General features: G+C 48.6%; 1 protein-coding gene across 2 annotated transcripts; it reads left to right on the top strand.

The window, feature by feature from the left end:
- Positions 1-247: 247 nt before the first annotated feature.
- Positions 248-8,876, top strand: LOC119951151 (probable G-protein coupled receptor 139). 2 transcript variants are annotated; one of them, XM_038774165.1, is made up of 3 exons: positions 248-305; positions 384-683; positions 7,520-8,876. In XM_038774165.1, exons 2-3 carry the CDS (start codon positions 401-403, stop codon positions 8,416-8,418), a joined length of 1,182 nt encoding a protein of 393 aa, XP_038630093.1. In that variant the 5' UTR covers positions 248-305; positions 384-400; the 3' UTR covers positions 8,419-8,876. The 2 variants fall into 2 exon arrangements, with proteins under 2 accessions (XP_038630093.1, XP_038630094.1); XM_038774166.1 differs by lacking the exon at positions 248-305 and having other exon boundaries at positions 380-683.
- The last annotated feature ends 6,723 nt before the right edge of the window (positions 8,877-15,599 follow it).

The following is a 15,599-nucleotide window of genomic DNA, read 5'->3' on the forward strand; positions in this document are numbered from 1 at the left end:
TTTCCACCATTCCTGCCCTCAGCCGCACTGAATCATCCCACCCAGACCCGGTAAATGTTCCATTTTATTGTGATACAAAAAGTGTTTGACTGAAAGGGGTTAACTGAACCTGTTTGTTCAGTGACTGTGATTAATGTCAATCTCCATGGATCCTAATTGCGTCACTGGAGGGTTTCCCTCTTCTCTTAATAAGGGGCTCCTTTCAATGTGTTATCCCATAGTGTCAGGGGCAGCATCAACTCCGACACTAACAGGGATCAGCAGCTAGAGGGAGACGGAGAGGAACGATCAGAATCTGAGAACAGATTGGAATGTTACAACAGTGGATCAGAATCTGAGAACAGATTGGAATGTTACAACAGTGGATCAGAATCTGAGAACAGATTGGAATGTTACAACAATGGATCAGAATCTGAGAACAGATTGGAATGTTACAACAATGGATCAGAATCTGAGAACAGATTGGAATGTTACAACAATGGATCAGAATCTGGGAACAGATTGGAATGTTACAACAATGGATCAGAATCTGAAAGTATTCGATTGGAATATTGATGACGATTTCTTCGCAACGATACCCAGGCCACCTGAATATCCAATAACATTAGCTGATCAGATCAGAATTGTACTGAAGGACATTCAAATGGGTTACTATCCCATCCTGGCTATTGTTGGTGTCCCCGGTAAGTCTCTCGATCCAGTTATTTATTTGTAAACCATGTTGAACTATATTACTGTTCAGTCTCTTCAGCTTCAGTCACTAACCCCGTACTCAATCCACAAGGGTGCCAGGGGGGCAACGGCCACAGGTCAGGACCGGAGGTGAGCCATGCCCTTGAAAGGCGGGTGGAGGAATTTATGGAGGTTGGGGGTCACTTCATGGTCCCTGAACTTTCAAGTGCTTCCTCGAAGAAACATGTGCCGTGTCTGAGAGGATGATTAGTTGTCTGGATGTCCAGCAATCTTTGATGCCTGAACAGTGTGCCTGTGCTCTAACAGTAAGTGTGTCGATGACTGCATGCCTCAGAAGGTAGTACGTGGGTTCCCCAACTGGAAAGCATGGTTTAACAGGGAAGTCCACTCCCCAATGAAGTCCAGGTTTGAGGAATTCAAGACGGGGAGACCCTGACCTCGACAAGAAATCGAGATACGACCTCCACAAAGCCATCAGGGACACCAAGAAACAATACCAGACTAAGAGTCACAGTATTTGAGTTGGAAGGAATGGTTGGCAGATGTTTGGAAGGGTGAGGGAAAGGGGAGGAAGGGTATTGGGTGGACAGCCGAGGTGGAGGGTTGGAAGGTGCGGGGGGGGGGGGCAGATAAAATGTTGGTGACGAGAATCTCTTTACGAATGAACCAACGCAGGGATGGGGGCGGCTTCCATCGGCTGCGGCACGGTAGCACAGCGGTGAGCACTGTTGCCTCACGACGCTAGGGCCTCAGGTTCAATTCCCAGCTTGGGTCACTGTCTGTGCGGAGTTTGCACATTCTCCTTGTGTCTGTGTGGGTTTCCTCCGGGCGCTCCAGTTTCCTCCCGAAAGACGTGCTGTTAGGCGAATTGGACATTCTGAATTCTCCCTCTGTGACCTGAACAGGCGCAGGAATGTGGCGAATAGGGGATTTTCACAGTAACTTCATTGCAGTGTTAATGTAAGCCTACTTGTGACTGTAATAAAGATTATTATCTTGTGTGGGCCTGGATTCAAGGTAGGTTAGGGCCCAATTGGAGGTCCTCACAGAGAGGATATGCCTGACTCTACTGGAGGGAGGGTCCGGAGCCCCCCCACTAGGTTGGTGACATGGAACGTTAGGGAACTTAATGGTCCCGGGTATTTATTCATTTGAGGACTTTGAACGGAGATGTAGCCTTCTTGCAGGAGGCAAATTTGTGAATCAGGGCTCAGACAAGACTGACGAAAGGGTGGGTGGGGCTGGCGTTCCACTCACATTTTCATACAAGGTCGAGAGGAGTTGTGATCTTGATAAATAAGAGGGTGGCATTTACGGCAACTAGCATTTTGAAAGCTTGGGGGGTCACGGTAGCATTGTGGATAGCACAATCGCTTCACAGCTCCAGGGTCCCAGGTTCGATTCCGGCTTGGGTCACTGTCTGTGCGGAGTCTGCACATCCTCCCCGTGTGCGCGTGGGTTTCCTCCGGGTGCTCCGGTTTCCTCCCATAGTCCAAAAGATGTGCAGGTTAGGTGGATTGGCCATGCTAAATTGCCCTTGGTGTCCAAAATTACCCTTGGTGTTGGGTGGGGTTACTGGGTTATGGGGATAGGGTGGAGGTGTTGACCTTGGGTAGGGTGCTCTTTCTAAGAGCCGGTGCAGACTCGATGGGCCGAATGGCCTCCTTCTGCACTGTAAATTCTATGATAACTGGGGCAGCACGGTAGCATGGTGGTTAGCATAAATGCTTCACAGCTCCAGGGTCCCAGGTTCGATTCCCTGCTGGGTCACTTGTCTGTGTGGAGTCTGCACGTCCTCCCCGTGTGTGCGTGGGTTTCCTCCGGGTGCTCCGGTTTCCTCCCACAGTCCAAAGATGTGCGGGTTAGGTGGATTGGCCATGCTAAATTGCCCATAGTGTCCTAATAGTAAGGTTAAGGGGGGGGAGTTGTTGGGTTACGGGTATAGGGTGAATACGTGGGTTTGAGTAGGGTGATCATGGCTCGGCACAACATCGAGGGCCGAAGGGCCTGTTCTGTGCTGTACTGTTCTATGTTCTATGAACTGTGTTGTGGTGAGTGGGGTGTAGGCGGGGGCACCAGTGGTATTAGTGAATGTTTATGCACCAAATTGAGACGATGCAGATTTTATCAAAAGGGTGTTGGCGGCCATCCCTGATGAACTGAGAGCCGGGATTACTGCACGGAACTTTAGGACACCAAGGGACAATTTATCATGGCCAATCCACCCAACCTGCACATATTTGGACTGTGGGAGGAAACCGGAGCACCGGGAGGAAACCCACGCAGACAGAGTGTGCAAACTCAACAAAGACAGTCACCCAAGGTCGGAATTGAACCGGGGTCACTGGAGCTGTGACGCAGCAATGCTAACCAATATGGCATTGTGCAATCAAAAGGTGCAAAAAAAACAGGGTAGTTGTGCTGGGTGACTTTAACTTTCCCCATATTGACTGGGAATCCCTTATAACCAGGGGCTTGGATGGAGAGCAATTTGTTAGATGTGTCCAGGAGGGCTTTTTGATACAATTGTTGACCATTCAACCAGGGAGGGGGGCATATTAGACTTGGTATTGGGGCAATTTCGACAGAATTATGAGATGCATAGACAGGGTGGGCAATCAGAGGCTTTTTCCAAGGGTGGAAGTGACATTTACAAGGGGGGCACAGGTTCAAGGTGAGAGGGGGAAAGTTTAAGGGAGATGTGCGAGGTAAGTTTTTCACACAGAGAGTGGTGGGTGCCTGGAACGCTTTGCCAGGGGATGTGGTGGAAGCAGGAACATTAGCAACATTTAAGAGGTATCCGGATGGGTACATGAATAGGGAGGAAATAGAGGGATAGGGACTAGGGAAGGGCAGAAGGATTTTTCTTTAGTGAAAACATTGTGATCGGTACAGGCTTGGAGGGCCGAAGGGCCTGTTCCTGTGCTGTACTTTTCTTTGTTCTCATTAACTGGGCCATGATGTTGAGGCCCTCAGCCATGGTCATCACAGACTGAGCCATGCCTTGGGAACCACTACTCAAAGTGTGGATGTCGTGCTCCAAGTTTTCCATTGCAGACCCCATCCCAGCAGTGTTGGCCTGGGTGCCACGCATTGTCGGCACCACATCCTGCACCTGAAGGGCTTTGGGACTCCTCCAATCGTCTATGTGCTCACTGGAATGTCACTGATACCGTCTCCTGAATGTCACTGTCGTGTCCTATCACCCGTATCAACTCTGGGAGAACCTTGTCCAGAGTCTCAACATCTGACTGTGACCCAGCTGAGTCCTGGGACCCAGCAGTCCTCCAACTGCTGTCTGCCTTGGCTGCTCCTACCTCCACCTGATGGGCATCAGCAACTGTGTTGTTCTCACCAGATTGTACCTTCTAAGCCTGCCCACTAATGCCGCCCATCGAGATGTGTGTATCTGCGCTGGTGGAAGGTGCGGCTGATAACTGTGATGCCTCGCCGGCGATCTCCTTGGACCTCTCCTCTGAGGTGCTCCCCTGGGTGGCGGGGTGGGGGGGAGGGTACATGACTCACCGTATGGTGACCCTGCGAGACAACGGACATGTGGTCAGTGAGAGGGAAGGATCATTTTGGGAAACATGAACGAGTCACTTGAAACTGGTCATCTGGATGAAGGAGCTGTGAATCGTCACTTCTCTGGCACAGGCTGACCTCGCTGTCGGCCACTGCTCTCTCCTTGGGCAACCCTGCCATCTCTAGGACCCTTATCACATCGGGGGTGAGGACTCAGATCTCGGACTCCACCTCCTGTCTTGGCCCTTCCCTGCTTATTATGGGCTGCCTTCTCCTCCGGGGACAAAGAGGGGGCATTGTGAGCTGCATGCTTGATGGGTCAGGGGGGTCTATAGCAGGTGGCATGTGAAGGGGTTGTGCTGCTGGGTGCTAGGGGCTTCTGAGGAAAAAGCTTATGACTCTCTTGTCAGTCAAGAATCTATATAACTTGACCATAAAAATATTCAATGACTCTGCCTCCACCCTCTCTGGGGAAGAGAGTTCCAAAGGCTCTCGACCCTCTGAAAGAAAAGGTTTCTCCTCATCTCCACCTTAAAAGGGAAGCCCCTTATTTTTAACCTGTGCCCCCTTTAAAGCTCTACCCTCACCCACAGTGGAAATATCCTCTAAGTACCCACCCTGTCCAGTCCCCTCAGGATCTTATGTTTCAATAAGGTCACCTCTCAATCTTACAACAGGCCCAACCTGTCCAATCTTTACTCATAAGGTAACCACAGCCACAGCCCCTCCCCCTCCCCCTCTCCCCGCCCCTGCCACTCCCCACCCCACATGTCACGTATCGATCGAGTGAACCTCCTCTGACCATTTATGTCTTTTCCCAAGTGAGGAAAGCAAAGCCGGTGCGCAGCATTCCAGATGTGGCCTCACCAACACTCTACAGCTGCAAATCCCGACTTGCATCCCGACTTAGTCATCCTGTGATCGATGATGCTGTTTATGGTTATTGTTCTTTCTCTATGACCGCTGTGGAGTTATATCTGAGTAATGAGCAGTCTTCTGGCAAGGGAGAGACAGAAATAATGGTGGACCACAAGTAGTTTGTTTCATTCACTCCATCAGCAGCACACAGCGACAGCAGTGTGTGTGACATCTACAAGATGCACTGCAGCAACTCACCAAGGCTCCTTAGGCAGCACCTTCCAAACCTGTGACCACAATCGTCAGGAAAGGCAGCAGATACCTGGGAACCCCACCACATGGAGGTTCTCCTCCAAGTCACTCGCCATCCTCACTGTCGCTGGGGCAACATCCTGGAACTCCCTCTCTAACAGCACATTGGGTGCACCTACACCTGAAGGACTGCAGGGGCTCAAGAAGGCAGCTCACCACCACCTTCTGAAGGGCGATTAGGAACTGGGAGGGATGTTGGGAGGGGTACGAGGCGCCAGTCAGTGGATTGGGGAGGTAGATTGGGGTGTTTGGGAATTTGAGGGGTGGCAGGTGGGACTGATGCCATGAGAGAGGTGGTAACCCTTGCAGCTCCTTAGAGATCATTGGTCTTCTTCCGACATTGGACGTGGGTCCTCCTGGTCATGGTGCCCACACTGGCAGCCACGGCCTCCCAGGCGGCATCGCTGACCCTGCTGACTGGTTCTCTGCTGACAGGCATCGAGAAGCCTGGTCAGATCGGCATCCCCAGAGCAAGGAGTAGGTCTCTGCGCTGCCATCCTCGTGTCTTGGCAGAGAGTGAGTGCTGAGGGAACATCTAAAAGCAGCTTCCCCTGGTTAATGGTGAGCAGCTGAGGCAGGAGTCGGGTGGATCAGACCCCAAGGATGCCAGGCATGTTGAGATTCACGTGGGGGCTCGCTTCTTGCACTAAGTGCTATTGAATAGCGGTCTCCATCTCGCCATTGCAGCGGACACAAAACCCCCCACCAAACCCGCCCGAAATGACTCTCCAAAATGTTTCCATTGAATCGTGCCCAATGAGCTTCCTTTCTATTTATACAACCAAAATGGATAACCTCACACTTCTCTACGTTAAACTCCATCTGCCACATCTTGGCCCACTCACCTAACCTATCTATATCCATTTGCAAATTTATTATTTCCTCATTGCAACTTACTATCCCACCTATTTTAGCACTATCTGCAAATTTGGCTCCAGTACCTTCTATCCCTCCATCAAGGTCAAATATATTGTAAATAGTTAGGGCCAGAGGACCGAATCTAGAGTACCTCACCAGTTCCATCTTGCCGACTCTCTGTCTACTGCTGGTTAACCAGTCTTCTATCCAAACTAATAAATTACCCCTAATCCCATGTGATTTCTCAGAAGACTAAGGAAATTTGGCATGTCAGCTACGACCCTCACCAACTTCTACAGATGCACCATAGAAAGCATTCTTTCTGGTTGTATCACAGCTTGGTATGGAGCCTGCTCTGCCCAAGACCGCAGGAACCTACAAAAGGCCGTGAATGTAGCCCAGTCCATCACGCAAACCAGCCTCCCATCCGTTGACTCGATCTATAATTCCCGCTGCCTCAGAAAGGCAGCCAGCAAAATTAAGGACCCCACGCACCCCGGACATACTCTCTTCCACCTTCTTCCGTCAGGAAAAAGACACAAAGTTTGAGGTCACGTACCACCCGACCCAAGAACAGCTTCTACCCTGCTGCCATCAGACTTTTGAATGGACCTACCTCTTATTAAGTTGATCTTTTCTCTACACCTTGCTATAACTGTAACATTATATTCTGCAGTCTCTCCTTCCTTCCCTATGTAAGGTATGCATTGTTTGTACAGCATTCAAGAAACAATATTTTTCACTGCATACTAATACATGTGACAATAATAAATTAAATTAAATCTTGATCTTGTGTATTAACCTTTTCAGCGGCAGCTTATCAAACGCCTTCCGGTAGTCCATCTGCAGCATCCCCATTATCCACTTTGCTTGTTCCATCTTCGAAGTGCTCTTGCAAAGTAGTCAGCATGATTTACCCTTCATGAAACCAAGCTGACTCTGATGGATTGCGTTTTGACTTTCTAAATGTCCTGTTGTTACTTCCTCAATAATGGATTCTAACACAGAGGGAGAATTCAGAATGTCCAATTCACATAATTTGCATGTCTTTCTTCTGGGAGGAAACCGGAGCACCCGGAGGAAACCCACGCAGACACAGGGAGAACGTGCAGACTCTGCACAGACAGTGATCCAAGCCGGGAATCGAACACGGGTCCCTGGCGCTGTGAAGCAACAGTGCTAACCACTGTGCCACCAATAACTCCTCAATCATACTGGTCATTTCGCTACCAGCCTGATGTGTAATTTCATTGTTTATTTTCCTTCCTTACAGTGAACTTAGTCACGGTTGTGATCCTCATCCGCAAAAACTGTGGTCTCTCCAAATGTGTCACTCATTACCTGGTGGCCATGGCATTGGCAGATCTACTGGTCGTTATCCTCGACCTGATATTGAGACACATTCCGATTGTTTTCCATGAACAGTTTCATTTCCTGAAGTTCATCCCCGTGTGTAATATCCATGCCATCCTGCTTTATGCAGCCACTGACTGTTCTGTCTGGTTCACCGTCACTTTCACTTTTGATCGATTTGTGGCCATTTCTTGTCAGAAGCTGAAAAGTAAATATTGCAGCGAGAAAACGGCGTCTGTGGTTCTGGGAACAGTGACTGTGCTGAGCTGTATAAAGAACATTTTCTGGTATTTTATGGTAAGCGGCCAGTATGTGCTGATTAATGACCCCTGGTTTTGTCATTCCACACATGCTGTCCTGTTCTCTCCGGCCTGGGGCACAATTGTGTTCCTCCACTACATTCTAAACCCATGTGTCCCATTTGTCCTCATTCTGCTGCTCAATGTTCTCACCACCAGACACATTTTAGTGATGAGCAGAGCCCGCAGGAGACTCCGGGTTCACAGCAGTGAACAGAGTCCCAGAGACCCAGAGATGGAGAGTCGAAGGAAATCCATCATTTTACTGTTCGTTATCTCGGCCAATTTCATCCTGTTATGGTCAACATTAATGGTTACTACTTTAGATTTCCAGATATGGTGGTTGACGTTTCAATCTGCAAATCTGGATGCTTTTGTTGAAGAATTGGGCTACATGCTGCAGCTACTGAGTTGCTGCACAAACACTGCTACTTATGCCGTGACGCAGACAAAGTTCAGGGAGCATTTGAAGAACATGCTGAAATATCCCTTTACTCCAATTCTTCAATTAATCAAATGATGAGAAGATCTGAATCACTCAGAGTTTCCAGAACTTTCTCATTTTGTTTCACATTTCCAGAAGGGTAGAGGGGAACCCACACCACAGGGTCTCTCCCCTTCCATTGGCTAGGTGACGTGTCCATCATCCAGCTACCATACGCTGATTGGACAGGAAAGCAACTGCACTGACATTTCACCTCTCCCATTCACCAGTCCAACTATCCATCATCTCGCTGCTTCACACTAATTGGACATGAATCCTCCATCCATCACCTGATGGGCAAGTGGGACTACAATTCCCAGAGTGCACCAGTTTGTGGGGAGGGCAGATGAGAAGAGGTGAGATGACGAAGAGGAAGTGAGGTAATAAAGTGTAAGTGAGTCACATAGAAAAAGGAGCAGGAGTAGGCCACTCGGCCCTTCAAACTGTGGTGATATGCATCACTGTAAATACACAAGGGGTTAATGTAAATACACTACGACTAAGTAAACACTAGAGGGAGCACCAGAGCCATCATGACATGCAGACATTCAGCCAATGAACACCTAGAATAGGACACGACCAATGGGCAGTCAAGACACCCAGAGGTGACACTACCACAAGGGGGCATAACACAACCCATATATAAGTACAGGGCACACATGCCCTGTCTCTTTCCATAGGCAGCACTTAGAGAGTAGGACAGGGGCAGATTAGAAGCATCACACCCACCACATGGCTGAGAGCAGACTGGTTAGTTAGACTGAGTTACTACAGCAAGATTAGCAGGAGAGTCAAACTCATGGGCAACTGTGCTAATGGTTCAATAAATCACACTGAACTTACTTCAACGTCTGGAGTATCTTTTGGTCAAAGCTGCATCGAGTTGCAGCCTGTGTTATCTCAGAGTACAGAACACAACAAAAGCCTGCTCTGCCATTCAATGTGATCATGGCTGATTTTCTATCTCAATGCCGTAATCCCACTTTCTCCCCCTGCGCCTTGATGCCATTAAAATCTAAAAACTTATCGATCTTCTTCTTGAATATATTCAGTGACGTGGCCTTCACAACCTTCTGTGGTACAGAATTGATGGATATCAATTCAGTCAAGACGCTTAGTAGTGAACCGATGCTTTAATAGACATAGAACATAGAGTGCTTGATTGGTCCTCCTTACACCAACCCTCCACCACCGACGAGCAATGGCAGCCTTGTGTGCCATCTACAAGATGACCTGCAGTAACTCACCTAGATTCCTCAGACAGCACCTTCAAAGCCCACGACCACTACCATCTTGAAGGACAAGAGCAGCAGATACTTTGGAACCCCACCACCTGGAGGTTCCATTCCAAGTCACTCACCACCCCGACTTGGAAAGATATCGCCGTTGCTTCACTGTCGTTGGGGCAGCATCCTGAAACTCCCTCCCTAACAGCACTGTGGGTGTACCTACACCTCAGGGACTGCAACGGTTCAAGAATGCAACTCATCACCATGTCCTGAAGGACAACTAGGGTGGACAATAAATGCTCGCCTAACCAGCACTGCCCACATCCTGTAAATGAATTTCAAAAAACACCTGCAGTACTGTGTGCAGTTTTGGTGTCCTTATCTGAAGAAGGATGTTCTTGCTATGGAGGGAGTTCAGCGAAGGTTTACCAGGCTGATTCCTGGGATGGCGGGACTGTCATATGAGGAGGGACTAAACTGGTTTGGATTAAATTGATTTGAGTTTAGAAGAGTGAGAGGGAGGTCTCAGAGAAACTTCTAAATTTCTAACAGGATTACAAAGGGCAGATTCAGAAAGAATGTTCACGATGGTGGGGGAGTCCAGAACGAGGGGTCATAGTTTGAGGATAAGTGGAAACCTTTTAGGACTGAGGAAAAGAGAAATGTCTTCACCCAGAGAGTGGTGAGCCTGTGGAATTCACTTCCACAGAAAATAACTGAGGTGAAAACTTTGTGTAATTTCAAGAAGGAATTAGATATTGCTCTTGGGGCTGAAGGAATCAAGGGGTATGGAGGTAAGGCGATATCACGGTATTGAACTTTATGATCAGCCATGATCATAATGAATGGTGGTACATACCTCCTCCCCAAAAAGAATGAAACTTCAGGACATGTGCGTTTCATTACGAGGTACGCAAGGGTTCTTCCTGTTCCCTGTTTCCTTTTTCCCCATTCTTTTCATTTGCTGTTGCATTTTTGATTGATGGATGATTGATGGACATCTCCCTTTAAGGCAAGAAACCTGAACCATTAATTCAAACAGAGGAGTCTGGAAGTCTGTGCTGATGGTTGCAGACTGGCTGGTATCACAGAACATAGAACAATACAGCACAATACAGGCCATTCGGCCCTCAATGTTGTGCTGACCACCATTTATCCTAATCTAAGATCAATCTAACCTACACCTCTTCAATTTACTGCTGTCCATGTGCCTGTCTAGGAGTCGCTTAAATGTGCTTAATGACTCAGATTCCACCACCTCTGCTGGCAGTGCATTCCACACACCCATCTCTCTCTGTGTAAAGAACCTACTTCTGACATCTCCCCTATACTTTCTCCAATCACCTTAAAATTATGTCCCCTCGTGACAGCCATTTCCGCCCTGGGGAAAAGTCTTTGGCTATCCACTCTATCCATGCCTCTCATCACCTTGTACACCTCTATCAAGTCACCTCTCTTCCATCTTCGCTCCAGTGAGAAAAGCCCTAGCTCCCTCAACCTTTCTTCGTAAGAGATGCCCTCCAGTCCACACAACATCCTGCTAAATCTCCTCTGCACCCTCTCCAAAGCATCCACATGGGGCAATCAGAACTGGATACCATATTCCAAGTGTGGTCTAACTAGAGTTTTATGAAGCTGCAGCAAAACCTCGCGGCTCTTAAACTCAATCCCCTGTTAATGAAAGCCAACACACCATACGCCTTCTTAACAACCCTATCAATCTGGGTCGCAACTTTGAAGGATCTATGTATGTAGACCCCAGGATCCCTCTGTTTCTCCACACTTCCAGGAATCCTGCCTTTAACCCTGTATTCAGAATTCAAATTCAACCTTCCAAAATGAATTACTTCACATTCATCTGGGTTGATCTCCATCTGCCTCTTCTCAGCCCAGCTCTGCATCCTGTCAGTGTCCTGTTGTAACCTGCAACAGCCCTCGACACTATCTACAACTTCACCAACCTTCACGTCACCGGAAAAATTATTAACACACCCTTCCACTTTCTCATCGAAGTCATTTATAAAAACCACAAAGAGCCGACATCCCAGAACAGGTTCCTGTGAACCACCTTCATTGTCATCCAAGGCTCCTTCACCTTCCCATTCCTTCCTTGTCTCAGTGGGACAAAACTATCCAGCACTCGCAAGTGCTCCTTAAACAACCGCCACATTACTGTTGTGCATTTCCACAAGAACAACTCTTCCCACTTTATACTCCTCAGCTCCTGCCTAATAGCAGTATAATTTCCCCTCCCCGACTAAATACCTTCCCATACTGTCTGCTCCTATCCCTCTCCATGACTACAGTAAGAAGTCTTACAACACCAGGTTAAAGTCCAACATGTTTGTTTCAAACACTAGCTTTCAGAGCACTGCTCCTTCCTCAGGTGAATGAAGAGGTCTCTCCATGACTATGGTAAAGGTCATGGAGTTGTGGTCACTGTCACCGAAATGCTCTCCCACCGAGACATCTGACACCTGGCCTGGTTCGTTGCCAAGCACCAAGTCCAATATGGCCTCCCCCCGAGTCGACCTATCAACATATTGAGTCAGGAATCCTTCCTGGACACACCGGACAAAATCTGCTCCATCCAAACCATTTGCACTAAGGAGGTTCCAGTCAATATTAGGGTAGTTGAAGTTACCCATGACAACAACTCTGTTACTTCTGTACCTTCCAAGATCTGCTGTCCAATCTGTTCCTCCATCTTTCTGCTGTCATTGGGAGGTCTACAGAAACCCCCCAGTGAAGTGACTGCTCCTTTCTTGTTCCTGACTTCCACCCATACTGACTCAGTAGACAAACCCTCCTCAACTACCTCCTTTTCTGCAGCTGTGATGCACTCCCTAATTAACAGTGCCACTCCCCCTCCTCTTTTACCTCCCTCCCTATTCTTCTGAAAACATCTAAACCCCGGAACATCTAACAACCATTCCTGCTCCAGTGAAATCCATGTTGTAATGGCCACAACATCGTAGTTCCAAGTACTGATCCATGTTCCAAGTTCATCTCCCTTATTCTTGACACTTCTTGCATTGAAACAGACACACTTTAACAAACACTGAATGCCACTTTGCCCTATCAACTGTCTATCCTTCCTCACAGACTCACTGCATACTATTTCTGCCTGTTCAACAGCTATCCTATCCTCTAACCCATAGCTCTGGATCCCATCCCCCTGCCAAACCAGTTTAAACCCTCCCAAAGAGCTCTAGCAAACCTCCCACCCAGGATATTGGTGCCCCTACAGTTTAGGTGCAATCCGCCCTTCATGTGCATGTTCCACCTTCCCCAGAAGATATCCCAATGATCCACATATCTGAAGCCTTCCCTCCTGCACCAGCCCTGTCGCCATGTCTTCAGCTGCACTCGCTCTCTGTTCCTTACCTCACTTGCACGTCACACTGGTAGCAATCCTGAGATTACTACTGTGCTGGTCCTGCTCTTTAGCTTCCAAACTAACTCCCTAAAATCGCTTTTTAGAGCCTCATCCCTTTTCTTAGCTATGTCGTTGGTGCCTATGTTCACCACGACTTCTGGTTACTCCCCCTCCCCCTTAAGAATTCTGTCAACTCGATCCAAGACATTCCTGGCCCTGGCACCCGGGAGGAAACATACCTTCCGGGAGTCTCGTTCGCGACCACAGAATCTCCTATCCGTTCCCGTAACCATTGCGTCTCCTATCACTATCGCTTGTCTTTTCCTCCCCCCCCCCCCCCCACTTCCCTTCTGAGCCACAGAACCAGATTCAGTGTCAGAGACCTGGCCGCTAGGGCCTTCCCCTGGTAGGTCAACCCCCCAACAGCATCCAAAATGGTGTACTTGTTTTGAAGGGGAATGGCCAAGGGGGTTCTCTGCATTGTCTGCCCGTTTCTTTTCCTTCCCCGGACTGTAACACAGACACTAGTGATATCCCTCACCACCCACATCCTACAGGAAAAGCATACAACTGCCCTAGCTTCTATCCCCTCTGATCTGAATTCCCAAAGAGATTTAAAAGGAAAAAAAAATTAAACACTCAGTTAGGCCCTTTAAAAATATATATATATATATATATACTGCTGCTAGTCTCTTAGGTGAACCCTCTAAAATTGGTGATTCTGCTGAATAATACAAAGATAGCTTGTTGCCCCCAAAAAACAAAAAAACCATCTTACTTTACAGAAATGTAGCTGCCTGTGAACCAACTGGAACTCCGCCCTCCGACTCTGCTCCCAGTCAGCTGCACCCCGGCTCCCTTCACGCTCTGTGAGGAAATGTAGGAAATGAAATGAAAGGAGCACCTTGCTCCCTCCTGACCCAACTCCCTCAGTCACCAAACTCTCACTATAGCACTCTAATGCACCCAAATTCAGCACTCCAGTGCAAACAATCAGTGAGGACTTGGTGGCCAATGAATGGGCCCAGAGGGCTGTGCTCTGCCCAGTAACAGGTTGGTACTTTAAAAATTCATTTACGGGATGTGGGAAGGGCCCTTAGGCCAGCATTTATTGTCAGTGTTGGTATACCCACTGTGCTGCCCTTGATCTCTTCATTGAGAACTGTCGACGGGACATTGGCCGTCTTAATTTTTCTTCCCCCCCTCACCCATTCCAACCTCTCTTCTTCCGAACTTTCTGCTCTTCACTCCGTCAGGTCTAACCCCGAGTTTGTCATCAAACCTGCCGACAAAGAGGGCGCTGTTGTCGTCTAGCGCACTGACGTCTACCTCGCAGAGGCTGAGCGCCAATTCTCCGATACTTCCTCCTCCCTTCCCCTGGACCATGACCAGACCACTGAACATCAAACCATTATCTCCAACTCCGTTAGTGACCTCATTTCCTCCGGATATCTTCCCCCTACATCTTCCAACCTCATAGTCTCCCATCCCCGGACAGCCCGCTGTTCCCTACTTCCCAAAATCCACAAAAAGGACTGTCCCGGCAGGCCCATTGTGTCAGCATGCTCCTGTCCCACCGAACTTACTTCCTCTTATCTTGACTCCATCCTCACTCCTCTGGTCAATTCCCTCCCCACCTACATCCGGGATTCCTCTGATGCCCTGCGCCATATTGACAGTTTCCAATTCGCGGGCCCTAACCGCATTCTATTCACCATGGATGTGGAATCCCTCTACACCTCCATCCCACACCAGAATGGCCTGAGAGCCCTTCGCTTCATTCTCGAAAAGAGACCTGGACAATTCCCATCCACCATCACTCTCCTCCGCCTGGCTGAACTCGTTCTATCTCTCAACAACTTCTCCTTCAACTCATCCCATTTTCTCCAAATCAAAGGTGTAGCAATGAGTACCAGCATGGGTCCTAGCTACGCTGCTTTTTTATGGGGTATGTGCAATATTCCTTGTTCCAGGCTTACCCCGGTCCCCTCCCACAACTCCTTTATCGATACATTGATCAACTTCGCTTCCAGTTTCCACCCCTCCATCACTTTCACCTGGTCCATCTCAGACACTTCCCTCCCCTTCCTTGATCTTTCTGTCTCCATTTCCGGCAATAGACTATCCACTAATATCCACTACAAGCCCACTGACTCCCACAGCTATCTGGCCTACAGCTCTTGCACCCTACATCCTGTAAGGACTCCATCCCTTTCTCTCAGCTCCTTCACCTCCATCGCATTTGTTCCAAAGATACCACTTTCCAAAATGGTGCTTCGAAAATGTGTTCCTTCTTCCTCGACCGTGAATTCCCACCGGCAGTTGTTGACAGGGCCCTCAACAGTGTGCGGTCCATCTCCTGCGCCATTACCGTCGCGTACCACCTCCCTCCCAGAACAAGAATAGAGTCCACCTTGTTCTCACATTTCATCCCACCAGCCTCCGTATGCAAAGCATAATCCTCCGCCATTTTCACCAACTCTAGCGTGATGCCACCACCAAACACATCTTCCCTTCACTCCCTCTGTCAGTATTCCGCAGGGACCTTTCCCGCCGAGATAATCTAGTCTACTCCTCCACCAAAACCAACACCTCTCCCATCACCCATG

This window comes from Scyliorhinus canicula, chromosome 17 (genome assembly GCF_902713615.1).
Source record: "Scyliorhinus canicula chromosome 17, sScyCan1.1, whole genome shotgun sequence".
Taxonomy (NCBI): Eukaryota; Metazoa; Chordata; class Chondrichthyes; order Carcharhiniformes; family Scyliorhinidae; genus Scyliorhinus; species Scyliorhinus canicula.